Source organism: Salmo salar, chromosome 13 (genome assembly GCF_965601325.2).
Source record: "Salmo salar chromosome 13, fSalSal1, whole genome shotgun sequence".
Classification (NCBI taxonomy): Eukaryota; Metazoa; Chordata; class Actinopteri; order Salmoniformes; family Salmonidae; genus Salmo; species Salmo salar.
In genome coordinates, this window is record NC_138303.1 from 43,863,198 (window position 1) to 43,890,371 (window position 27,174).

The 27,174-nt window shown below is 45.2% G+C and overlaps 2 protein-coding genes across 5 annotated transcripts; both read right to left on the reverse strand.

The window, feature by feature from the left end:
- Positions 1 to 11,189: 11,189 nt before the first annotated feature.
- Positions 11,190 to 16,051, reverse strand: arf3a (ADP-ribosylation factor 3a). Of its 4 annotated transcripts, none has more exon segments than NM_001139834.1 (5): positions 11,190 to 12,694; positions 12,872 to 12,996; positions 13,918 to 14,028; positions 14,564 to 14,845; positions 16,009 to 16,035. In NM_001139834.1, coding segments are annotated over 4 exon segments (546 nt in total). In that variant the 5' UTR covers positions 14,712 to 14,845; positions 16,009 to 16,035; the 3' UTR covers positions 11,190 to 12,532.
- Positions 16,052 to 18,327: 2,276 nt separating this feature from the next.
- wnt10b (wingless-type MMTV integration site family, member 10b) lies at positions 18,328 to 24,225 on the reverse strand. Its single transcript, XM_014135886.3, has 5 exons — positions 24,046 to 24,225; positions 23,034 to 23,190; positions 22,767 to 22,872; positions 22,035 to 22,495; positions 18,328 to 21,720 (listed from the first exon to the last, which is right to left on the reverse strand). Exons 1-5 carry the CDS (start codon positions 24,117 to 24,119, stop codon positions 21,169 to 21,171), a joined length of 1,350 nt encoding a protein of 449 aa, XP_013991361.3. The 5' UTR covers positions 24,120 to 24,225; the 3' UTR covers positions 18,328 to 21,168.
- Positions 24,226 to 27,174: the final 2,949 nt, after the last annotated feature.

Consider the following 27,174-nt stretch of genomic DNA (forward strand, 5'->3'; position numbering starts at 1 on the left):
TGTTCCGCCCCCTCCAGCCAGTGCCTCCATTCCTCCAAACGCCAGCTTCACCGCGAGAAGCTCACGATTCCCCACATCGTAGTTCCTTTCCGTGGCGTTGAGGCGGTGGGAGAAGAAGGCGCAGGGATGTAACTTGAGGTCCAGGGTAGAACGCTGAGACAGGACATCAGATGCATCGGCCTCCACCACGAACTGACGGGAAGGGTCTGGATGAACCAAGATGGGAGCTGTGGTGAAGTGATGTTTGAGGTCCCGGAACGCCCGGTCAGCAGCTGGAGACCACGTGAACGGAACCTTGGGCGAGGTGAGTGCGGATAGGGGGGAAGCCAGGGTGCTGTAACCCCGGGTAAAGCGATGATAGAAGTTGGCAAACCCCAGGAAGCATTGCAGCTGCACCCTGGAAGTAGGCTGGGGGCCAATCCACCACCGCTCTCACTTTCCCGGGATCCATTTGCACACTCCCTGCGGTGATGATGAAACCCAGAAAAGGGATGGTGAAACGATGGAACTCGCACTTCTCTGCTTTTACAAACAGCTGGTTCTCTAGGAGGCGTTGGAGAACCTGTTGGACGTGGAGCACATGTTCTTGGGTGGAACGGGAGAAGATGAGGATGTCATCTAGGTAGACAAAGACGAACCGGTTCAACATGTCGCGGAGAACAGATACTCGTAGTGATCGCTGGCCGTGTTGAAGGCGGTCTTCGACTCGTCCCCTTCCCGTATTCGCACCAGGTGGTAGGCGGTCCATAGTTCCAGCTTGGAAAACACGGTGGCCCCCTGGAGCGGCTCGAAGGTCGTGTAGATGAGTGGTAGTGGGTAGCGGTTCTTCACCGTTATGTCGTTGAGACCCCGGTAGTCAATGCATGGGTCTTGTTCTTCTTCTCCACAAAGAAGAACCCTGCGCCGGCGGGAGAAGAAGAAGGATGGATGAATCCTGCAGCAAGGGAGTCCCCAATGTAGGTCTCCATCGCCTTGGTCTCTGGTCCCGACAGAGAGTACAGTCGTCCCCGGGGCAGAGTCGTGCTAGGGAGAAGGTCAATCCCGCAGTCATAAGGTCGGTGCGGAGGGAGCGAAGTGGCCTGAGCCTTGCTGAACACCTCCCGGAGGTCCTGGTGGAGAGGTCCGGGGCATCTTCCGAGCCCCCAGGAAGATGTCCCGGGGCGGGTTGTGCTGACTTCAGGCAATGGGCGTGGCAGAACGGGCTACAGCCCATGATGGCACCAGTAGACCAGTTAATAGGGGATTGTGTCGCTGGAGCCAGGAGAATCCCAATACCACAGGAATCAAAGGGGACTTGATGAGCAGGTACTAGATAGCCTCACTGTGGTTCCCTGACACACATAGGCTGATGGGAGTGGTGTTATGGGTGACTCGGCCTATAGAGTCCCCGTCCAGCACTCTAATGTCCATGGGAATGGAGAGGGGCTGAGTGGGGATGTTCAGCTCGGACGCCAGGGTAGCGTCCAAAAAGCTCTCGTCGGCCCCAGAGTCAATGAGAACCAGGAGAGATTTGGACTGGTCTCCCCACAGCAGAATGGCATGAAAAGAGGTGTGATCAAGGGAAGCAGGAACGTTCTCCATTTGGCCCACCAGAGTACTTGCTCCTACCGGTGAGCCTGTTTTTTTTTAAAAGACAAGAGGACACGAAATGACCAAGAGTCCCGCAATACAGGCAACTCTTCGTGTCGATTCTGTATTGCCGTTCCGCTGGTGACAGCGCAGCTCTGCTTAGTGGCATAAGCTCAGGAAGCGGCGACTCAGCCGTCTTCGGCACCCCTCAGGGCAGGTCAGGAAGCCTCGGGTACTCTTGGCAACGAGACCGTCGGTAGCTTCCGGGATGACTCGAAGGCAAGGTGGGATTCCTGGGCGTGCGAGCGAAATCCAATTTCCTCTCCCTCTGTCGTTCCCGTAATCGCCCATCGATACGGATGGTCAAAGCGATGAGGGCATCGAGCTCCGTAGGTAACTCCCGGGCTGCAAGCTCATCCTTGACCTCCTCCGAGACACCGTGCAGGAACATATCGAACAGTACATCTTGATTCCAAGCACTCTCCACTGCCAACGTGCGGAAATCCATCCAGTCCTGCCGAAGCTGGATTAGCTTCTGGGCGGCCTCTCGCCCAGAGAACAGGACATCAAAAACCTTCCTCTCTTCTCCCATGAACCCCTCCAGACTATGGCATATGGCTGGCTGTTGTTCCCACATGGCAGTAGCCCAGGTGAGAGCCCATCCGGACATCAGCGTTATGAGGTAGGCTAGCTTGGAGCGATCCGAGGGGAAGGAGGAGTGCTGAAGCTCAAAGACAAGGGCACAATGAGCTAGAAATGCCTGATAGGTGCTCGGTTCTCCATTGAAGCGTTCTGGAGGAGGTAAGCGGGGCTCCGGAGAAGGTGGAGTGACCGATGAGACGGCGCTGCTAGCAGCTGAGTCGCTGAGGAGCTGTGGGGTTACCACCGTGGTAGGCGGCCTCCCAGACAACCCGTGGAATTCCTCCAGCAAACTGTTCAACGCCTGGTCATGGCGTTCAGCCAACATTTGGACCCCCTCCACAAGGCCACGAAGCAATTCCTCATGTATACCGATGGTGGCTCCCTGGGTGGAGATGGCGTTGCTCAGCTGGCCCGGGTCTGCTGGGTCAGTCATGGCTAGTTCTTACTATCAGGAATAGTAAGGGGCATTCAATAGACAGGTCAAGGCAGGCAGAGGTCAACAATCCAAAAGTGGGGCAAAGGTACAGGTCGGCAGGCAGGCAGGCTCAGGGTCAGTGCAGGCAGAGTGGTCAGGTAGGCGGGTTCAGAGTCAGGACAGGCAAGAGTTAAAACCAGGAGGGCGAGAAAAAGAGAGACTGGGAAAAGCAGGAGCTGATGGTTGGGTAGTCTCCCACACGTCTTTTGGCAAACACCAAACGTGTTTGCTTATTTTTGTCTTTAAGCAATGGCTTTTTTCTGGCCACTCTTCCATAAAGCCCAGCTCTGTGAAGTGTACGGCTTAAAGTGGTCCTATGGACAGACACTACAATCTCCGCTGTGGAGGTTTGTAGCTACTTCAGGGTTATCTTTGGTCTCTTTGTTGCCTCTGTTTAATGCCCTCCTTGCCTGGTCCGTGAGTTTTGGTGGGCGGCCCTCTCTTGGAAGGTTTGTTGTGGTGCCATATTCTTTCCATTTTTTAATAATGGATTTAATGGTGCTCCGTGGGATGTTCAAAGTTTCAGATATTTTTTTATAACCCAACCCTGATCTGTACTTCTCCACAACTTTGTCCCTGACCTGTTTGAAGAGCTCCTTGGTCTTCATGGTGCCCCTTGCTTAGTGGTGTTGCGGACTCTGGGGCCTTTCAGAACAGGTGTATATATACTGAGATCATGTGACAGATCATGTGACACTTAGATTGTACACAGGTGGACTTTATTTAACTAATTACGTGACTTCTGAAGGTAATTGGTTGCACCAGATCTTATTTAGGGGCTTCATAGCAAAGGGGGTGAATACATACGCACGCACCACTTTTCCTTTTTATTTATTTTTTTATATTTTGAAACAAGGAATTTCTTTCATTTCACTTCAACAATTTGGACTATTTTGTGTATGTCCATTACATGAAATCCAAGTAAATATCAATTTAAATTACAGATTGTAATGCAACAAAATAAAAAAAATGCCAAGGGGGATGAATACTTTTGCAAGTTACTGTACAGTGCATTCGGAAAATAATATTTAGACCCCTTGACTTTTTCAAATTTTTGTTACGTTACAGCCTTATTCTAAAATGGATTAAATGTTGGCAAATGTATTAAAAATTAAAAACAGAAATACCTGATTTACATAAGTATTCAAACTGGTTGCTATGAGCTTAGGTGCTTCCTGCTTCTGTAGATCATCCTTGAGATGTTTCTACAACTTGATTGAAGTTCACCTGTGGTGAATTCAATTGATTGGACATGATTTGGAAAGGCACACACCTGTCTATATCAGGTCCCACAGTTGACAATGCATGTCAGAGCAAAAACCAAGCCATGAGGTCGAAGGAATTGTCCGTAGTGCTCCGAGATAAATCAAAATCAAATCAAATCAAATTTATTTATATAGCCCTTCGTACATCAGCTGATATCTCAAAGTGCTGTACAGAAACCCAGCCTAAAACCCCAAACAGCAAGCAATGCATGTGAAAGAAGCACGGTGGCTAGGAAAAACTCCCTAGGAAAAACTCCCTAGAAAGGCCAAAAACCTAGGAAGAAACCTAGAGAGGAACCAGGCTATGAGGGGTGGCCAGTCCTCTTCTGGCTATGCAGGGTGGATATTATAACAGAACATGGTCAAGATGTTAAAATGTTCATAAATGACCAGCATGGTCAAATAATAATAATCATAGTAGTTGTCGAGGGTGCAACAAGCACGTCCGGTGAACAGGTCAGAGTTCCATAGCCGCAGGCAGAACAGTTGAAACTGGAGCAGCAGCAAGGCCAGGTGGACTGGGGACAGCAAGGAGTCATCATACCAGGTAGTCCTGAGGCATGATCCTAGGGCTCAGGTCCTCCGAGAGAAAGACAGAAAGAGAGAAAGAGAGAATTAGAGAGAGCATATTTAAATTCACACAGGACACCGGATAAGACAAGAGAAATACTCCAGATGTAACAGACTGACCCTAGCCCCCCGGCACATAAACTACTGCAGCATAAATACTGGAGGCTGAGACAGGAGGGATCAGAAGACACTGTGGCCCCATCCGACGATACCCCCGGACAGGGCCAAACAGGCAGGATATAACCCCACCCACTTTGCCAAAGCACAGCCCCCACACCACTAGAGGGATGTCTCCAACCACCAACTTACCGTCCTAAGACAAGGTCGAGTATAGCCCACAACGATCTCCGCCATGGCACAACCCAAGGGGGGGCGCCAACCCAGACAGGAAGACCACGTCAGTGACTCAACCCACTCAAGTGACGCACCTCACCACTCAAGTGTCGAGGCACAGATCTGGGGAAGGGTACCAAAAAAATGTCTGCAGCATTGAAGGTCGCCAAAAACACAGTGGCCTCCGTCATTCTTAAATGGAAGAAGTTTGGAACCACCAAGACTCTTCCTAGAGCTGTCTGCCCGGACAAACTGAGCAATCGGGGGAGAAGGGCCTTGGTCATGGAGGTGACCAAGAACCCTATGGTTAGTCTGACAAAGCTCCAGAGTTCCTCTGTGGAGATGGGAGAACCTTCCAGAACGGCAACCATCTCTATTTGTATTTTATTTATTTTTTTACCCCTTTATCTCCCAAATTGGTAGTTACAGTCTTGTCCCATTGCTGCAACTCCCGTAAGGACTTGGGAGAGGCAAAAGTCAAGAGCCATGCGTCCTCCGAAACACGACACCGCCAAGCCGCACTGCTTCTTGACACACTGCTCACTTAACCCGGACACCAGCCACACCAATGTGGAAAAAGTAAAATGGTCTGAATACTTTCCAAATGCACTGTATAAGCTGGAAGTAGAAGCCTAATTGTTGGAGGTATTCCTCCAAAGCTCCATTGTCCTGAGTCTACACAACTTTGCCAGGACCTAGGATCAAGGGAGATACTGAAGTGTTTTAGTACTATATCTCTTGACACAATGATGAAAATAATCATGGCCTCCAAACATTCAAGCTGCATACTGGACCCTATTCCAACTAAACTACTGAAAGAGCTGCTTCCTGTGCTTGGCCCTCCTATGTTGAACATAATAAACGGCTCTCTATCCACCGGATGTGTACCAAGCTCACTAAAAGTGGCAGTAATAAAGCCTCTCTTGAAAAAGCTGAATCTTGACCCAGAAATTATAAAAAAACTATCGGCCTATATCGAATCTTCCATTCCTCTCAAAAATTTTAGAAAAAGCTGTTGCACAGCAACTCACTGCCTTCCTGAAGACAAACAATGTATACGAAACGCTTCAGTCTGGTTTTAGACCCCATCATAGCACTGAGACTGCACTTGTGAAGGTGGTAAATGACCTTTTAATGACGTCAGACCGAGGCTCTGCATCTGTCCTTGTGCTCCTAGATCTTAGTGCCGCTTTTGATACCATCGATCACCACATTCTTTTGGAGAGATTGGAAACCCAAATTGGTCTACATGGACAAGTTCTGGCCTGGTTTAGATCTTATCTGTCGGAAAGATATCAGTTTGTCTCTGTGAATGGTTTGTCCTCTGACAAATCAATTGTACATTTCGGTGTTCCTCAAGGTTCCGTTTTAGGACCACTATTGTTTTCACTATATATTTTACCTCTTGGGGATGTCATTCGAAAACATAATGTTAAATTTCACTGCTATGCGGACGACACACAGCTGTACATTTCAATGAAACATGGTGAAGCCCCAAAATTGCCCTCGCTAGAAGCCTGTGTTTCAGACATAAAGAAGTGGATGGCTGCAAACTTTCTACTTTTAAACTCGGACAAAACAGAGATGCTTGTTCTAGGTCCCAAGAAACAAAGAGATCTTCTGTTGAATCTGACAATTAATCTGGATGGTTGTACAGTCGTCTCAAATAAAACTGTGAAGGACCTCGGCGTTACTCTGGACCCTGATCTCTCTTTTGAAGAACATATCAAGACTGTTTCAAGGACAGCTTTTTTCCATCTACGTAACATTGCAAAAATCAGAAACTTTCTGTCCAAAAATGACGCAGAAAAATTAATCCATGCTTTTGTTACTTCTAGGCTGGACTACTGCAATGCTCTACTTTCCGGCTACCCGGATAAAGCACTAAATAAACTTCAGTTAGTGCTAAATACGGCTGCTAGAATCCTGACTAGAACCCAAAAATTTGATCATATTACTCCTGATTTCAAGGTTTTACTGCTAACCTACAAAGCATTACATGGGCTTGCTCCTACCTATCTTTCCGATTTGGTCCTGCCGTACATACCTACACGTACGCTACGGTCACAAGACGCAGGCCTCCTAATTGTCCCTAGAATTTCTAAGCAAACGGCTGGAGGTAGGGCTTTCTCCTATAGAGCTCCATTTTTATGGAATGGTCTGCCTACCAATGTGAGAGACGCTGACTCAGTCTCAACCTTTAAGTCTTTACTGAAGACTTATCTCTTCAGTAGGTCCTATGATTAAGTATAGTCTGGCCCAGGAGTGTGAAGGTGAACGGAAAGGCTGGAGCAACGAACCGCCCTTGCTGTCTCTGCCTTGCCGGTTCCCCTCTTTCCACTGGGATTCTCTGCCTCCAACCCTATTACAGGGGCTGAGTCACTGGCTTACTGGTGTTCTTCCATGCCGTCCATGGGAGGGGTGCGTCACTTGAGTGGGTTGAGTCACTGACGTGGTCTTCCTGTCTGGGTTGGCGCCCCCCCCCTTGGGTTGTGCCATGGCGGAGATCGTTGTGGGCTATACTCGGCCTTGTCTTAGGACGGTAAGTTGGTGGTTGGAGACATCCCTCTAGTGGTGTGGGGGCTGTGCTTTGGCAAAGTGGGTGGGGTTATATCCTGCCTGTTTGGCCCTGTCCGGGGGTATCATCGGATGGGGCCACAGTGTCTTCTGATCACTCCTGTCTCAGCCTCCAGTATTTATGCTGCAGTAGTTTATGTGCCGGGGGGCTAGGGTCAGTCTGTTACATCTGGAGTATTTCTCTTGTCTTATCCGGTGTCCTGTGTGAATTTAAATATGCTCTCTCTAATTCTCTCTTTCTCTCTTTCTGTCTTTCTCTCGGAGGACCTGAGCCCTAGGACCATGCCTCAGGACTACCTGGTATGATGACTCCTTGCTGTCCCCAGTCCACCTGGCCTTGCTGCTGCTCCAGTTTCAACTGTTCTGCCTGCGGCTATGGAACTCTGACCTGTTCACCGGACGTGCTTGTTGCACCCTCGACAACTACTATGATTATTATTATTTGACCATGCTGGTCATTTATGAACATTTTAACATCTTGACCATGTTCTGTTATAATATCCACCCTGCACAGCCAGAAGAGGACTGGCCACCCCTCATAGCCTGGTTCCTCTCTAGGTTTCTTCCTAGGTTTTTGGCCTTTCTAGGGAGTTTTTCCTAGGGAGTTTTTCCTAGCCACCGTGCTTCTTTCACATGCATTGCTTGCTGTTTGGGGTTTTAGGCTGGGTTTCTGTACAGCACTTTGAGATATCAGCTGATGTACGAAGGGCTATATAAATAAATTTGATTTGATTTTGTTGTCCATTAGTTTTAGCCCAATTAGGGGAGGGGTGGTAGGGTTAGGGGAAAATAAAGGAAAGTATTTTTTTATTAAAAAAAGATTAGAATAATAATACAATTAAAATTCCTTAAAATCGTCCTCCCTCTAAAACGTCACCAACCAAATCAAATTTATTGGTCACATACACATGATTAGCAGATGCTAATGCAAGTGTAGCGAAATGTTGTCACCACCGGTTTTCAGTACATTTATCTTTAACCATCCCTTTAAATACGGTGTACCTTTTAGTTAGAATTTTGTTCGACGGACTTAATAGAATATATCAAGACAACGGTTCAGAATATTAGGAATCAATGAAAGAAAGCCATCTAAATATATGCATATCCGTCTCCGTTTCAGCACCAATTAGTAGATTTAAAAATACTCAGATTTGGTAGATTAATTAGGGTTAGGAAAGTGTTAATTAATCATAAAAAACAGGTTTGGAGAGCCTTTACTTACGAAAGAAAGAAACGGTGGTTTGATTCATTCTGAAAATTTCCCCATTCTTAAACCCATGGTAATGTTGGAAGATTAGTGTACAGTATATAGAATTATAATAGGGAGAATAGTGTACAATAGTAGGCTAAACCCTATTGCCTGCACTAACTGTGTGTTGACACAGCCAAGTATTGTGCCATGCATCGGGTTCAAACTGCCATGGCCTTTATTTATTTGATTTAACCTTTATTTAACTAGGCAAGTCAGTTAAGAACACATTCTTTACAAAGACGGCCTACCCCGGCGACGCTGGGTCAATTGTGCGCCTGGAATCAAACCAGGGTCTGTAGTGACGCCTCTAGCACTGAGATGCAGTGTCTTAGACCGCTGCGCCACTCGGGAAACCCACTCCATAACAGTTGAATTAGCCTGTCTTTTTTTGTATTATCAACTGTTTTCCTCAGCAACAACCACATGGCTGTGACGGCGTTTACAGAGGAAGCAAATGAAGGTGAACAAAACAATGTAATTAAATGGAATCATAATTCAGGTTATACCAACTGAAGGGAAATAACAGTCAATTGGCTCTTGAATATGTGTGATTATTAGGCCAACTGACGGTTGATACTGATTGTTAGTGGGTAATATTTAACATGATAGAAATAGGAAACAGAGAAGTTGGGGTAGTCTATAATTTAAGACATTTGCTAGTGCCCATCCCTACAAGTTAAAAGGCCGTACACTGAAAATGGTGCATAATGGCACTGCATTTCATAAACTTTACTGTGGGAAAGTTGATATGTTGATATGCTTCAGTTTGCTGCCATATGACTGGTTACACATTTGTCTGCAGCGATTATAAGGTAAAATATATTTTAAACAAGTGTCATTTATATTTATAATTCCCTTATTCAAGTGGATTACTCATTAACCTAGCGCTTATCAATAGCTCTTATCAAGTTGTAAATTACAGTGCATGGAGAATGGTGTTATTTCTATTGGAAAAAATGAATAGATGCTTTTTCCACTTGGAACCGGTAGGTTCGCTAGACCTCATTCATGGTTTCCTCGTGCGTAAAGGTGGTGGAATTGTTAGGAAATTAAGTCAAGGTCAGAATAGGGCGTATCTGAACACACACCTCCGCCACACCTTAATTTATTCCATCTTCGCCCCAAACGACTAGCGGGTGAAAAGCAAAGCGAATTACGTTTCATTTACGGTGCTCAACTCGGGTTGTAATCGGGTCCTTAGGCAGTACCTAATTTATGTGCATACATCCCCTAGCTGTTTTGTGATTCCATGTCATACTCTTTATATGCAGCAGGGGGAGACAGAGGCCAGGGCGCTGAGTTGTCTGCCACAGAAGTTTATTAGCTGAACACTGAGCAAATGTTGCAGGTTTAGCGTGGAATAGGCCTTCACATTTAGCCTTTAATGTAAAAACATACACAAAATCCATCCCCACCTCTAACTATTATAATGGTGTTGCATAAGAACACAATCTTCAATTGCTATTACTTTCTAGGAGTTCTTCTGACTTTTCAACTCCTAGGGTCAACTCTTAAATTGGAAGCAGATAAAAGCAAGGGAAAGAACAGCCTTCCTATACAGTAAATACAGTATTTAGGTGTCTACATGTGTCAGCCAGTCCTGAATCTGTGATCTGATGTTCCATCAACAGTCTACAGACTATTGTTATAGACAGACTACTGTGAGTGGGATGGCTCCATGACAGAGTATGATGATGGCTTCATGTTTGACCCAGTTCTGGTGGATTTTGCTGCTGTTGCCAGACCTCCTCAGATTCTTCACCATAGAATCATCATCATCCCTAGTGGCCCTAGCCTGTCTGACTGTCTGTCCGGGGCCAGGCCGTGTGTGGGGGCAGGTTGATGTTCCAGTCCCCAGTCCTCTGCATGGCCTTTGCATCCCGCCTGGTAGCCAGTCCCTTCAACAGATTGATGAATTGATTGTGGGGCTGTTGCCAGTGTGTCTGTGCCCTGGGCGAGGGGCGTCCCGGTTACGGAAGAGAATCCCAGATATGGCACCCACCCTGGGGCCGCTATTGTGGCAGGCCTGCAGGGGGCCCCGGGGGCCCAGGGAGCAGCTCTATCTGACCCACATACTGCTGTCACACCCCTGGAGACACAACATTGGGGATGGAGGGGCGGGGCAGATTGGGCCTGGGGCTAGGGTGGGGGCCAGTGCTAGAGCTGGGGTGGAGTGGGATGGAAGCTGGAGGGCTGGAGACACAGGACTGTTGCGGGGATAGCGCATGGGCTGGGGATGGTGCCAATATGGACCTCTGAATCGCTGAACTAAATTGCGGGGCCAAGCTGTGAAAATATTTCACACACATCCCAAAACTCAAGGCGCGTCCTAACAATCTGAAGACATGGAATCTAATGAAAGAACGTAGGTATTTTTTATTGACTTACCAGTGCTGTTAACAGGTTAACTGGTATCACTGGACACATCCTCACCAACACATATGTATTCTTAACTAGGATTTAATCGTCAAACTCTTTTTTTGTCTGGAAACATCAATAAATAAACCCTGTTTCAATTCTTTTTAATACACATTATTAACTGGAATGTTGAGTAATTACATTGTTACAGTAATATAACATAACTTTTTTTTTTATCTTGCACAGACTCAACTGAGTTAAAGGAGGGAAAAATCAAGACATGAATTGATACATTTTGCCACAACTGCGGTCCCACTTGATGTTAAACTTTACACACAAAACCATCATCAGAATAAAGGATTTTCAACACTAGCGATATAAGGCCACAAAAACAACTGTTGCACCAAACTAAACTCAATGTGGGAAATGTAATACACAAGCTGTAATGTTAAAGCTGGAATCCTTTCGAGTCCATTTGGGATATTACAACAACAAAGAAGTTACTGCAAACAACGAACACTGTTTTTTCCCCCACCCTCCGACAGCGTTGCACACACGGTAGAACAGAAGAAAATGTACTGCAATTATTCTATTTTTTTTACCAAGCTGCTCACCTCCATTTGGGTTCTCCTCACCGACATTTAGTCAACAAAACCAAAACAATAACAAAGGCGCTGGGGGGCGAACAGTGGCGCTGTATCCCCTAATGCGGATTCCATCTTTATATCGATATATATCAGTCCATACACAAATCCCGATAACTACAATTGAACATATCAACCACGATGACTCCTTCAGGTATATTTCAGGTATATTTTTTCAGGTATATGTTTGTACTTGTTAAGTAAAATGTGTAATATACAGTTGACATAGAAAAAGCATGCTCTTGCATATTGGATGTGTTTTACACAAACCTATGTCACTGTCCATTAATATCTACCATTACTGCATTGCTCCAACCAGCAGTAGCAATTTTTGTGTAAAAGGAGAACACTGTCAGAAGACTGGCTAAATAGATAACATTAGACAGATACAATTCCAAACTTCATTTCCGAGAGATCTTTTACTGTATGGCCATGCATAATACTGTGTTCCAAAGCCAACTAACATTGCTAGTATCCATTCTGATGTATAAGTGAAATTACATAAATTAATAAATAAATAATGTATTAATTCATTCATTCATAAATAGTGTTTCTAAAAACGGGATGCTTATTAATATGTGGTTAATAATTATGTATGAAATGTCATGTATTGACATTGATGGCACATGTCTGCAAGGTGATAACTGTTTTTAATAATTGACATCAGGTTGAAAATGTCCTCAAAGAATGGTACAGTTTAAGCCCCCTTCCTACAGTACATACCAATCACATTTCACTCCCACCATGTCAGGATTCTTCACTTAATGGATCAACTACAACCAACTACCACTTCCTGTTTCAAGAGCTGCCACTAAGGTTTCTCTTCACTCTCCTCTGATTGGTCCACTCACTTCTTGTTCTTCAGCTGATTGGCCAGCCAGTCGAGGCCCTCGTATAGACCGTCTCCGCTGGTGGCGCAGGTGGCCTGGATGTACCAGTTGCGGTGACGTAGGGAGTGGAGCCCCAGCTTGTCTGTGATCTCTGCTGCATTCATGGCATTGGGCAGGTCCTACACAGGACGTGAGGTAAGGTCGGAAGGATAGGAGTGGAGAAAAGCACATGAGAGAGAGCGAAGATTATAGGCGTAAGGAAATCCCGGGTAGACAGAATGATAGTTAGCGATGAAAAGCACATGAGGCAGCAGAGAAAAACACGAATTGAGTGAGGCTATAGGAATTGTCCATACCTGTTTATTAGCGAAGATGAGAAGCACGGCGTCTCGTAGCTCGTCCTCAGCCAGCATCCTCATCAGCTCCTCCCGAGCCTCGTTCACCCGCTCACGGTCGTTACTGTCCACCACAAAGATCAAACCTGGAACCAAAACAGGACTTATTCGTCAGGAAGCACGACACGCTTGTCATTAAACTACACAAACCCACTGATGACACAGTTTTTTTCTGTCTCTAGGCATCCCCCTCTATCAGAATGAACGGGCTCATCTTCCAACCAGAGCATGGTATAGAAAAACATAACAATCCTAACCCAAAACGAGCAAAACGCTTTACATGTGAAGAACAAGTGCTTGATGCAGTATGCAAATGTCTGTATCTAGAGTGTGTGAGTCAGCCCAATAGCTTCAGGTGTCAGGGTGACATCACGGTGCCGGATGTATCATAGACCTGTAGGGGCAGTCTTTGTCCTAGCAAGGCCCTATAGCCCTCAAATTCAAATCTGGGCCTTGAAGACAGTTCCACAGACATGTTTTTTCATTCTTCCAACCAGGGACTGAAGTAGACCTGGGACGCCTGGTGTGTGTAAGAGTTAAGAACACACCGTAAGCTCACTCCACAGCTAGTTTGACATATCGCTAATGGAGCCATCCAATTGGTACCTTTTGTATAGCTCATATGGTTGGAACGTTGTCAATGAGGACGGTCAGGTGTGTTGAGAAGCAGAGGATCACAGGTTTGAGCCTGGTATGGGGCAGTCGGTCAGTGGAGGAAGCTAAGCTGTTGGCAGCACACTGACCCCTGTTACATTTGCAATTAACTATCAGGTAGAACAAGACTGAGTTAGCACACTGAGCTGAAGCCTAGGCGTTAGCAGCCTGGGGAGCTAATGTACGTTTTTCAGGTCTCAGGCAAGGTTACTCATCACATGAGCGTGGTTCGTTGTACCGCCTCCATTACACAGTCACAGACCAGTTAAGAGCCAGAGCCCTCCTGCTCAGCTTACAGGTCACAAGAGCCTTAGCCCGCTGAGCTAAAGCTTGTTAGCTCCCACTATACTTACCCTGTGTGTTCTGGAAGTAGTGTCTCCACAGAGGCCTGATCTTGTCCTGGCCACCCACGTCCCACACCGTGAAACTGATGTTCTTATACTCAACCGTCTCCACGTTAAACCCTGAGCAGGAGAAAAGGATACGAGTGTTATAAATGTCTTTTCAACAGCCGTCGGTGTTATAAACCGCTCCTAAAGAGCCGTATGTGTGTTATAAATGCCTTATAAACAGTTGTAGGTGTGTGATGATTAAGGATGAGTCAAAATGTCAAAATGATATGGCGTTTTATTTTGTTTTAATCCTTTATCACCAATGTCCTTCGTGGTTAGACTGTGAGACTTTCCATACCGATAGTGGTTAGACTGTGAGACTTTCCATACCGATAGTGGTTAGACTGTGAGACTTTCCATACCGATAGTGGTTAGACTGTGAGACTTTCCATACCGATAGTGGTTAGACTGTGAGACTTTCCATACCGATAGTGGTTAGACTGTGAGACTTTCCATACCGATAGTGGTTAGACTGTGAGACTTTCCATACCGATAGTGGTTAGACTGTGAGACTTTCCATACCGATAGTGGTTAGACTGTGAGACTTTCCATACCGATAGTGGGGATGGTGGTGACGATAGTGGTTAGACTGTGAGACTTTCCATACCGATAGTGGGGATGGTGGTGACTATCTCTCCCAGCTTCAGTTTGTATAGGATGGTGGTCTTCCCTGCAGCGTCCAGCCCCACCATCAGGATCCTCATCTCCTTCTTTCCTAACAGGCTCTTCAGCAGGTTGCCAAAGATGTTCCCCATGGTGACTGGCTGGCTGGTTGACCGGCTGGCGGCTGGCTGGCTGGCTGGATGGATGGCTGGTCGGACCTCAACTCACTGCTACAGAGCTGATGGGCAGCTGGATGTCAGGGCCCAGAGTTTTCCTGACCTTGTAACTTAACCAAGAAAAACTGGTCCTGAGTAACATACCATTAACAGGGAATTATTCCTAGGGCCCAGAGTTTTCCTGACTACCTGACCTGACCAAGGCAAAAGTCTGGAGGCCAGGTCAAATCACAAGTTCAGGAACAACTCTGAGCCCTAGGAATAGGCAAATTCCCCCATAGCCTAAATGGCAAGACAGCGGCTAAACAGGCAGGGCGCTAGTAGATTCACAGAGTCAGAACCACAGAGACATGCAGAAGGACACTCAGAAGCCCTTCAACCACTACTCAGGCCATTAACACCTCGTAACAGCTCCAAACCACTTCAGAGGCAAACCAATAAAGCCTCCTTCACACCTCCACAGGCGGGCTGAGGAAGCTGACCTGACTGAAGGCCTGTAGGCTGGAAGACCGCACACTGGTGAGAGGAGCTGCTGTGGTGTCGGCCTACTACCTACCGCAATCCTTTGTTGAGATGGGTTTATGTAGTTTATAGCAGTTCTAATCTATACATTGAAATATGTTCCGTAATCTACATAAATATGTATGTGCCACGGTAGCAGCAATATGTCCTCTGTACCTGCTATAACAGCCCTAAAGCAAGGATCATCAATTCGTTCTAGGGTGACATGTGCATTATAACAACTGTCTTCTGTTCTGAGTAAAAAAATATTGAAATAGCTTAAAAATACGTGGATGAATGTGTTCATTAAGTGATTTTTTTTCAATCACTGCATCGCAGTCACCACATATGCTACTATGAAGCACATCCGTCGTTGTGCAAGAGCACTCGTAATGATGGTACAGCGACCTCAGTGCGCCTGTGTGTGTGGATTGGAACACCCTGTATCTTTGCATCACATTTGGCACCACGACATGCCGGTTAAATTAAATAGTATTGGTAAATATAATATGTAGACACACTGTAAATATCACAAATACCATGGCAACTCTTATTTCCATCCATAGGAAAATTATGGTTTTCACCTTATCTCCTCCAGTCACGACTACAAGCGATGCTTAGGTGGCCTGTATGAACGCCGTTAATTCACTAGAATCCCTACAAACACCTAGTCCTTTTATTTCTGTAACGACAGGACACGATGCCGCATTCTTGTATTTCTACAGTTTTACGTTATCCATCATTTTCTAATGTCCATCTCACCCGCACTTACCTCTTTTAGACGTACCAGCTGGATTCGGGCAGTGCAGTTTGTCTCTCGCGAGAAGCCGCAAAGAAAGACAGGTTACTCCTGAAGTCTCGCGATGATGAGCTCACCAAGTACACCTCTCCATCACTTCGTGGGCCGATCACGCGCCCCCTTCACTGCCAATACGTCTGAGTGATACCATTTTCAGTTGGAGGCTCCTGGGGGTCAATTCTGTTTTGATTGGATATTCTCTATTTGTTTTTTTTAATGGGATGTTTGTAATTCATTCATTGATTGCTCTTTATATAGCCTTCTGTGTTGAAACTTAAATAACATCAATCCTGGTCAGGGTTTGAGTTGACATAGTTTTTGTGTGGTTTGTTTGCATGTCCAGTGATAAATACCCTTCATAGATTACAAGTAGCTCTGTTACTGTACAATAATACAATTAATGCCTGTCAAAGTTTGTGTGTTTCGAGATTCAAAACAAAATAGCCAACAGTTTAAAAAATATTTATATATTATAAAAGACTATAGAGTAAAACATTTTGACTAGGGGCAAGCATATCCTATATGAATTATTCAACCTAGAAACGCCTTAATAAATAAGTAAGTGGGGAACTGTTAAAACGATGCCAAAGCATAAGTTCTTGGCAGAGTTAGTGTGGCAGAGACAATGAGCTGAGAAGAAGCATAATTTAGGCTACACTGAATCCCTCTCACAACAGGCCACTCACTCACAGTTCTGTGGCAACATTTTGATTTTGTTGAATTGTGTTGAATCATCATGGCTCAAACAATGCTAAAATACTTTTACTCGTGATTTTCTATTTATTACATGTATACCAGACCAAACACATCAAAAAGCAATGCCATAGCAAGCCTTAAATGACTTTGTCATAGACAAACCTTCTTTGAAGCGTGAACTGCTGTACGTGAGTTATATGGTGTATACAGGCCTGCATGTGAGGCTGTATGTGCTCAGATTCAAATATGGGTTCAAAGACCCAGTACTCAAACCATCATAGATAAGTCACCGGTCTGTCAAAATGATTGATTTGACATCCTAATCCTTAGCTTTGAGTATACGTACAGTAAAGGCCTACAATATACACTAATTGAGTGAGTTATTTCCATGCTGATAAACCAGTGTGTCTCTCTGTACAGTATGTCTGTCTGCTAGTGTCTCTATACATGATAGGTGTGTTTGTTCAGCGGTTAAAGCAACAACAAAAAGAGTGAGGCAGATGTTAGCAGCTGCACACCAGACTACGGGGAGGAGTGGATGTAGGGGGAGTGTGCAGTAGCATGTGTTTGTGTGTGTTGGGAGCGCAGAGGGGGTTATAGGGGGGTTACTGTACAACGGGTAGGGACCGACTAGGGGTGGTGGTGGTGGTGGGGGGGGGGTCGGAGAACCGGGGAGGTTGGAGTTATAATTTAAAGGAGCCTACTATTCCTCTGAAGTGTTTGCCAGAGTGCACCCCAGCAAACACAATCACAAGTCAGGTTGGTTGTGCTTGCTGAACTAATGAGGGCTTGCATGTTGAGGGCAGAGGAGCAGAGAGCTTTGATGTTCTGGGTAGCAGGCTCCTTGTGTTTTCTCCCTCTGCCTGACTCTCTCACTGCATGTCCCACATCAAAAACGAAAGGGGACTCAGTCGAGAAGCAGATGTTTTGAGCCATGTATTTATACAGAATATGCTTTAGAAATCCTCTCTCCCGCTCTCTCCCTCTCTTGCAGAGTTTGCCTTCATGTTTGTATGTATGCATCTATCTAGGCTTTCTTTCAATCTAGCTAAACATATTGAATCATCTTCTGTTAAACATACAGTGTAATCATCCTGTCAGTCAATGTTGAGGACTTTTATCTTTCCTAACTTCCCCGTTTCGCTCTCCCTTTAATTCAGCTGGGTCTGGTTGTCATTACTATAGGGGCAGTCAATGTGTTGCCATGCATGTGTCAGTGTCTGCAGACTGCAGCCATGGTGGGAGACTGGGAAAGAAAGGGGGCGGGAGTAGGCGAGCGCACCGGTGGAAAAAGTACCCAATTGTCATACTTGAGTAAAAGTAAAGATACCTTAATAGAAAATGATTCAAGTAAAAGTGAAAGTCACCCAGTAAAATACTACTTGAGTAAAAGTCTAAAAGTATTTGGTTTTAAATATACTTAAGTATCACAAGTAAATGTAATTGCTCAAATATACTTAAGTATCAAAAGTAAAAGTATAAATAATTTAAAATTCCTTATATTAAGGCACCATTTTCTTATTTTTTAAATGTATGTATAGAAAGGGGCACACTCCAACACTCACACATCATTTACAAATGAAGCAGGTGTGTTAGTAAGTCCGTCAGATCAGAGGCAGTATGGATGACCAGGGGTTCTCTCTTGAAAAGTGCTTGAATTGAACCATTTTCTAAATGTAATGAGTACTTTTGGGTGTCAGGGAAAATGTATGGAGTAAAAGTACATTACTTTCTTTAGGAATGTAGTGAAGTAAAAGTAAAAGTTGTCAAAAATATAAATAGTAAAGTACAGATTAAATTACAGATAACCCAAAAAACTACTTAAGTAGTACTTTACTTTACACCATTGGGCAAGCGAGAGGTCAATAGAGGAGAGAGGGAAACGGAGAGAGGGCGTAGAGAAGAGAGGGAGACAGGGAGACAGAGAGAGGGGGAGAGAAGGAGAGAGGGAGACAGGGAGACAGAGAGAGGAGAGAAGGAGAGAGGAGAAGAAGAGGGAGTGGGAGCGAGAGACTGAGAGACTGACACAGACAGAGGGAGAAAAAGAGACGACAAAGCGATCCAGGGCTGTCCAACCTCTGTCTCACACATGGGGAGAAACGGTGACAGGAAATTCCCCTTCGCAACAGCAGCAGCAGCTCCAGGGTGAAATGATATAGGAATGAAGAAATGCAAACCAGAGATCGAGTTATCCCTTATCATTCCAATCCCATAGCAGTCCCTCTCAGTGTCCCCCTCTCTCCTATTCTCTCACTAAATACCAGGGCGAGCGTGCTTGATCCAGATATTGGGACAGTCAATCACTTTCAGTCTACCAAAAGGGTGTTTCAATCAGTGGACTCATGTTCACACGAACAAAGTAATATTAACCATTGAAGGCCTAAGACAAGCTGGATACCATCAAGTTTGTATATCCCCCATATGTGTGGATCTAAGAATGTTCTTATCTTTAATCTTGCCAGGCCCTGGACGGTATGTGGGATGAGTGTGTAAATCACGCATGAGCCCCGTCTCTCTGTTTGTCTGTCTCTGACTTAGACAGACAGGGACACGGTGTCTTCAGTAGCAGCACCACATTGTGCACTGAGTCTCCCTTGGCTGTGAACCCTGGACAGATGATCCCAGGCTCACACACACACACACAACACAGAGAGACTGGTATAATCGCCCCTCCTTCTCCTCAATCCTCTCTCCTCTAGTAATAAAAGTCATTCGTTCAGGAAACAATATCCTGCTGCCATAAAAACCACCGCTCTCTGCATGAAGGAAGCGGCCAATGAGTCTCATCACCTCTCTCCTGTGTGGAGTGTAGAGTAGACCTATAGATTTGTGCCCTATACTTCCAACCCTACACTTGTACACTCTTCCCCACACATTTAACAGCATTGGAACGTTTCAGGCATGCAAACACCTAACCTCTGCTCTCACAATGGAATGAGAGAACTCCGGCCGGCAAAAATAAGTATAGGCATATTTGTGACATAATAATTATATTGATTCACAAAACAACATCACAAAACAAAAGAAACAGCGATAATACAGTTTGTGGTAATGACTGTTACAATTCTAAGGCATTACCTAAATGACCTGCAGTTCAGTTGGGAGAGGGACCGACAGCATTCCATCAAATCAATGGTCAAATTGCTTCAAATAATTTTCAAACATGGATTTTCTTCTCCAGTGGATCCAAGAAAATCAATGGGCAGAACAAACTGTCCCCACTAGATTCCTAGTCACTCGAGTTCTGATTCCATTGGTAATGGAAACACGTTGAGGAACCATCATGCCTGGTTCTCTTTAGTTCTGTTTCGTTAGTTCCTCCTGGTTCTTGTAATGGAGAACCGGCATTAAAGAATTTAAACCCTGTAGTCTTGAGGCGTAGGTGCAAAATGTCCAATGAGTATAATCATCCTCTGGAGTTCATTACCACACTCCATATCAAAACTCATGCTATGTCTGTTTTCCAGCGTCTCACTGTTGTGTTCAGGCTTTGTTGATTATAACAGCTTCAGTTCAACTTCACCATCCTGAGCAGAGCAACATTCAGTCATTGGGCCTCATGTGTTCCTCTCATAAAATGGTCCCACACAGCATATGCCAAGCAAGGAAGGCAAAATAAGTTCACGCACAAACATTAACATACATTTGATCATGTAAACAAAAACGGAACACTGTGATACTAGCCTGGGTATTACTTAGTTGAAATAATGATGTGTTTCTGCTGTCTGAGATGTTCTTTGTTCCCGAGTAGAGAGCAGGGGAGAACAGAACAGAACACCAGATGGGGTCCAGGACATTCAGATTTCCATGGCTGAAAGGGCTGCATCTAAACAGGCAGAGGAAAGACAGACAAATGACATGAGTCACCTCGTCTTCAACCTCTGACTTGGCATTTTGACAGGCAACAAAGGGAAAATAGATCCCAGATGACGGAAAAAGAAAAAGGAGAGAGAAGTGGGGGATAAACAGATTCTGTGGGAGACTTTAGCCGACGCAAATAGAAAAACAAACACCGAGTCTGAAATGAAAGGTTTGGATGGGTGGATGTGTGTATATTGGACAGAGTTAAAGGGTGGATTTTCATTTTGCCATCCTGTGTCCTGGATATGTCCAGGAAAAACCTGGAGAAGGACTGTTAAGAAGGGCATGAAAGAGTGTGGCCTCGCCTGTGGGAACGCTAACCAAGTAACCTGCTCACTAGAAACAGTGCTCTCTTGTGGATGCCCATGCGCCCCAATGCATGAAGAGGATTACCAGAAAGTAACTAAGTGTCAGGCCTTAGTAAATGAAGTGGATCGTCTACCCATGTACCAAATGAAAGGTTTGGTTGTGTGGGTTTGCGCGTAGTACACTGGAGAGTCAATGGGTGGATCCTAGTGCCACGCTGCGTCCTATTGGATGGGTCCTTACAGGAGTCTTGGCAGGTCATATACCTATCTACTTGCAGACGTTGACCCACTCTGTGACTCTGCACTCCTCACAGAGCACGTAGCAGCACCAGTGGAAGCGGCAGTGGCACCTCTCACTACGTGTCTGCTTCAGGATGTTGTGTCCCCTTCCGCAGCACAACGACCCGCAGCTGTCCATGCTGTGGCTGGTCTTGTTGCAGATACGGCCCTGAGTACCCAGAGAGTCCAGGGACGGCTCCTGATCACAGAAGTCTGGCGACTTCTCAAAGTAGACCAGCTCACGTGACACAGCGCTCCTCCGCCGACCCCCATTGTTTGGGCTCCCCGCGCCCCCAGACCCAGTACTCCATTCGGCCCCGTTCCTGACCCCATTCGAGGCACCATTCCCGGCTGCGACCCGGGGGTTGAACACCCCGTTGTTCTTGTTCTGGGAGTTAATGAAGATGGCGGAGAGGAACTTGTCCCTGAGCAGAGACCCCAGCAGTCTGAACTCTGGGGACACGTACCAGCAGGTCTTGAACTGGCAGCTGCCTGACGTGCCGTGGCATGTACACTTCCTCTTCATGTTGTCAGTCACTAGCTGTGCAGGGGGAAACAATCATGTCATTATCCATACAAGTCTAGAGTGGTTTTGATTACAATGTAGTAGGGTAACAATTATAAATGTATTTAAAATGGTTCATACATGTAGTTTATAGATAGTTTATAAATCTGTTATAAATATTTAATTTATCATTTTTAAGCTAATTGGTTCAATTTAATATCCAATTCCAGGAACATTAGAAAACTTGATGAATTCCATTGGGAAACCTTCAACAAATGAGAGCCTGACTCTTATCTGCAGTTATCATCTTGATACAGAATATACAAGACTCTGTCAGAGTCTCTGCTCACCTGTCGGCCAACCCTGTTGTTGTGGATCCTCATGCGGGCGTGGATATCCCGTGGGGAGCCCCGGGAGTCCAACCAATCTTTGGAGAATCTCTCCCCGAAGCGGGCGTCATGGCTACAGCCCCCCCATTCCCAGGTCTCCTGCAGGGGGCTGAGGTCCTCTGGTAGGGGCTTGAGGAGGGAGGAGGGGTGGGTAGAACCAGAACGCAGGCTGGCTGGCACATCTCTGATCTCCTGGGGGTGTGCCGCTCCTCCCCCACCCACTCCCATGCCCACTCTGGCTCCTCCCCTCTGGAGGGTCTGCAACTGCAGCTGGGTGAGTTTGAGGCGAATCTTATCTTCGTCCAGGCGACGCTTGGCCTCGCAGCCGCAGCCCCGGAGCTTGCCTAGGCTGCAGGCGGAAGCCACGGAGTGTGCCACACCCGCTGCCAGCAGGGACAGAGAGAAGGCACTCTCCCTGAAGCCTGGGGGACAAGGACAGACAGACACATCATAGTCAAGATGTCATCATACTGGGTGTAATCTAAATATCACAGGAAAACTTCCTATCCTGTCGTTATTCTTATTCTATGAGCACAACAATACATTTGTCTACTATCCCCACCTAGAGCCTAAAGATTCTCCTGACCAGGGATTGGGGTCTGGAGTTTTTCCTGATCAAATCACATAGTCACCAAAAGCTCCTGGCCCTATTCCCAACCCTTTTTTCGCTGCACTCCTCTGTGTGTCTCTCACCTCTGTTGAGGATGGCACTCTGATGGGGCAGCTTGCTGTGGCTCTCCAGAGCAGAACAGTTCCACCGCTGGTCTCTGAGCTGGTGCTGGCACTCGTGGATGGCCACCTGCATCATAGAATGAAATGCAACACTAGAATGGAAATTGGTATCCTGGTAGCGTGACTAAAATGATGGCCATCTTGGTCATCTTTCATTTAGACCCTGATGAAATATGGTTAAATGTTGTTTTAAAAAAAGCTGTGAATTGTATACTATATCTCTATGACCTGGATGCCCTGCAGAGCAGAGGCCGTCACGTCGGGGCTTTGCACACACAGACGAATCTGACGCTTGCTCAGGCCCGCCAGCCGCAGGCAGACAGAGTTCGGGGTCAGAACCGGATCTCCTGCCACCTTCAGACCCAGGATGTCATTACACAGCACACTGAGGAGGGGATACATATGTTGAGGAGGGAGGGAGAGATACAGAGGAGTTGGCCAAGGGTTCATCAATCAAGTCCTAGAGCAATATCTATCTGTGAAGGAGGCCCAGAAGTGCCCGGTCTGAGCCTTCATCTAAGAGTGAAAGTGTCATGTAATGTAATGAAGATTCAGAGAATAGTATTTGCTGAGACATATAACGCATAGGACTTAAGATATAGCTTAAGTTCAGGGAAACATTGTAAGGACACAGAATGTTGATTATATCTCTAGGCTTACCATCATATCTACGGTATTTACATACCTTTACTATTTGTTTCAGTTGAACAAATTACAGTAGGCCTAAAGAGCAGTAGTGTAAAATCTTCTGGAGTAGAAACATGGATGACATTGTTACTAAACCAACCATCTGGGCCAGTTGACAGCTGGAGTAGCCTAATAATAATGTCCTCGATCATGCAGTCTTCCAACTGTTGCTTCTGATTAGCTTGTGTGTGTGTGTGTGTGTGTGTGTGTGTGTGTGTGTGTGTGTGTGCGTGCGCGTGTGTGTGTGTGTGCGCGCGCGCACGTAATTACAGGTCAGAAACAAGAAAACATTTGAAATCGTGATGACAGAGGTAGTAGCAGCAGCAGCAATAGTCAGTTAGTGAGACAGAGCTGATCGGAAACATCAACGCATTGTAATATACACACCAAGTAATTTCACTAAAATACAACACTTGGATAAGACTCATGGAGTAGCCAGACAGAATCTTCTTCCGATTGAAACTTTCGCTTTAATTATTTGTTTTTCTCAGGAATGCTCATCGAACATCAGTAGCCTACTCTCTCTTCTTCTCATCACTCTCCGGCTACTTACGTGATTGCAGGTGACATAAGTGTCGCTGCCAAAATCAGGACTTGGTCCCAACGGAATTGATGTGATATCTCCATTTTGGTAAGCGTCTTTCTTGACGTGACATTAAAACACTGGTGTGGTAATCGATAAAACAAAGAAAACAAGATGAGTGGAGTAGATTATCGATGTGCCTCCAACAGAACGGGGAGTGAAAAAAGGGAGCAGAATAGTTTGGGGCGAACGTGAAGGGGAGGGGGAGAGAAAATAAGGGAGTGGAGATGCCGCTGCAGGCGGTTGTTTTCAAAGTATTGACCTTATGAAAAAAGAATCAACAGTTGACTAACAGTTATGTGAATTTGACCGATAGTCAATAAGTGTTATAACGCAGTATCCAAAGATATTACGCGCAGGTACCATTTTCCTTACCATCATCACCCTCGGCATCATCTCTTATATGAACACAGGTCGACTGTGAGAGGGATTTCTGATTGCACTGAACAGACCATGGAAAACGCATTAACATTTAACGTCACTGGTAGGGATGTTTCCTGTTTTGTTGGATACTATTGAAAGAAAACGAACATGCATTCAGGTGAAACCCAAGTGAAAAAACATTCTATATGTCCAGGAAATAATTGACAATAGAGTGCTGGGGGGAGGGGGTTGGTTGGTTGGATGCTGCTGCTGCTGGTTCCAATGTAGGCCTACGACAGGGAGCTTGGGGCAGCAGCAGGCAGGCGCACGGCTCTCCTCTTGGCTCTCCAACAATACTTGGGTACACAGTCATCTGTTCCCCGTCTTCCTCCCCCCGCATCCCTCTTCCTCCCCCCGCATCCCTCTTCCTCCCACCTCAATCAGCGCGTCTGTTCTTTATTATTGTGTTTGAAACAACTTCTTCACTCCGTAACAATCTGCTTGTTTTCAGAGGAAATAAAACGTTCCATACAGAAGGGAATAGTGAGGATGTTTTATGGCATTTTCAATAAGTAGCCAACGTTTGAATCAACTATTTATTTCTTAAAGTTTGAAGAAGTTATTGTTTATTGCCACAATTCATCCGTTTTCAATTTCTTTGATAAACTGTTGTCACAGTGCATACAGTTTCCTAGAAAAAAGTATTGCACAATAGCCTACCACAATTGTTTTCTCCCTGCCCTTTTAAGATTGGCATCTTGCCTTTAACAAGGATGTGCCAGACATGGGTATTTTTCCCATGCTTCCTTTGGAGACTGTAGCTTCCCAAAAATGACAAAACGCACCAGATACTACTGAGGATTTGATAAAGTTCTCACCCAGCAGGTTTCGAATGGTTGATATGACGAGACCATGCAAGGCTATCCCGACCACAGGTTAAAATAAACAAAGACAGGCCTACACTCTTAGAGAAAAAAAAGGGTTTGGAAAGGGTTATTCGGCTGTCCCCATAGATAGGAGAACCCTTTTTGGTTCCAGGTAGAAACCTTTTTGGTTCCATATAAAACCCTCTGTAGAAATGGTTCAACATCGAACCCAAAAGTGTTCTACATGGTTCTCCTATGGGGACAGCCGAATAACCCCTTTAGGTTCTTAGATAGCACGTTTTTTTCTGAGTGTATATTCTATCATGCGCAAAATTAGTTATTTTGCATGTGCCTATATTAAAAATAGTAATTGTATCAACAGGTGCGTTCAGATAAAGTATCAATTCCCGTTAATCCCTGTTCTCCTTCAAAGAACAAGGAATTATAACATGGAAACGCGTGATGTAGTTTCATAAAATTGAGTTAAAATCCCCCTTAAACGCCGCCGGTGCGCATAGTGACACCAATTCATCATTTAATCTCCTATTCCCTAAGCTCCGGCAATGAAAAGTGCATTAGCATTCTAGCTTGGCGTGTATATCTAAGTGGCTTAAAAAGTGATTTGAAGTTGATTTGTATATAAAAGGCGTCCCTTTATCCGGATTGGGGGCTCTAATCTTCTCGGTGTTGCATGAGTGCCCCAGGAAGCCCGTTTGAGCTGCAACTTTAAGAAGCGGGAGTATAATCGACGTAGGATAGCACTCATTAAAACCGCTGGACAAAAGATCACTTCCTTCTGCTATCATGTCTTTAAACCATGAGAGAGAAAGATCATTCATTATCAGATGCCATAATTCCATTACGGATGATGTACGCGTAGGCTGATCCTATACCTAAACAAAAAAACTCCACTTCAATCATATTGAGAAACAAATATAGACTAAGGACATCAAGTAGCCTGATTTCAATTAATTGTATGTCTGGGTTTATGTGTTGATGTGAGAAAAATCGATAGTTACATATTATTTTTGCGTTAGTTGGCTGTGCCTACACCTGCACCAAAACTCCAGTATTTTCCCCTTATGTTCTCCATCATCTACTTAAATAGGGAGGCAATTTGTTTTCAGCACTTTTATTTCTGATCAAAACTATGACTGATCAAAACTTGTTTTTGTGTTCTCGTGGCTCTCTCTTGTCCCTCTGCAGCAGACATATGGTAAGCAATATGTTTGTAACGTTGAATCGCAATACATATACAATCGTGAGAATCGTGAGAATTACAATGCATATCATATTGCACCAAAGTATCGTGATAATATCGTATCGTGAGTTCCTTGGTAATTCCCAGGCCTAGATCTATGGGGGATATTTGCTCATACTCCACAGTCTGTGGATGATGAGCTGGAGACGGCGCAGTGTGGCTGCTGCTCTGATCACAGCCATGCGCTGAGGGAGGTCTGCACGCTAGATGTTTTGGGAATTCATTTACGTCTAATTCCCTCGCTTTTCTTTTTTGGGTGACATTTATCAAACCTAAATCATTCCAAATAGGGTTCATCATCTCAAATGTGAATAATTAAAATGATGACAGCATCCTCTCTAAACGTAAACCTCTTCCCAATATGATGAATCATCATGATTCATCAACTTGGGTCTCATTCATTAATCATGTGAATGTATCATGTAGGCCATTATTTTTGATGAGTGTGTGTGTGCGCGTGCGTGTGCGTGCGCAAAGTTCGGCAAGAGTGAGACAGTCTCCCAAAATATGTTTTATATTTTAATTGGGCACAAAATGTAGGTCTCTAAGTTGGCATTATTTAATAACAAAAAAATAAGACAAATATATGGTTTAAGCTGATGGAATGAA

Bases quoted from the DNA above. Each gene is read 5' to 3' on its own strand.
- arf3a (XM_045692174.2), bottom strand. From the start codon at position 14,711: ATGGGGAACATCTTTGGCAACCTGCTGAAGAGCCTGTTAGGAAAGAAG. The intron at 14,029-14,563 runs GTATGGAAAGTC...TCTCCTGCTCAG, and splicing joins CACCACCATCCCCACTATCG to GGTTTAACGTGGAGACGGTT. The intron at 12,695-12,871 runs GTATGGACAATT...CGTCCTGTGTAG, and splicing joins TCATCTTCGCTAATAAACAG to GACCTGCCCAATGCCATGAA.
- wnt10b (XM_014135886.3), bottom strand. From the start codon at position 24,119: ATGGAGATATCACATCAATTCCGTTGGGACCAAGTCCTGATTTTGGCA. The intron at 23,191-24,045 runs GTAAGTAGCCGG...TCCCCTCCTCAG, and splicing joins CTTATGTCACCTGCAATCAC to TGTGCTGTGTAATGACATCC. The intron at 22,496-22,766 runs GTGAGAGACACA...CTTGTCCCCCAG, and splicing joins GAGTGCCATCCTCAACAGAG to GCTTCAGGGAGAGTGCCTTC.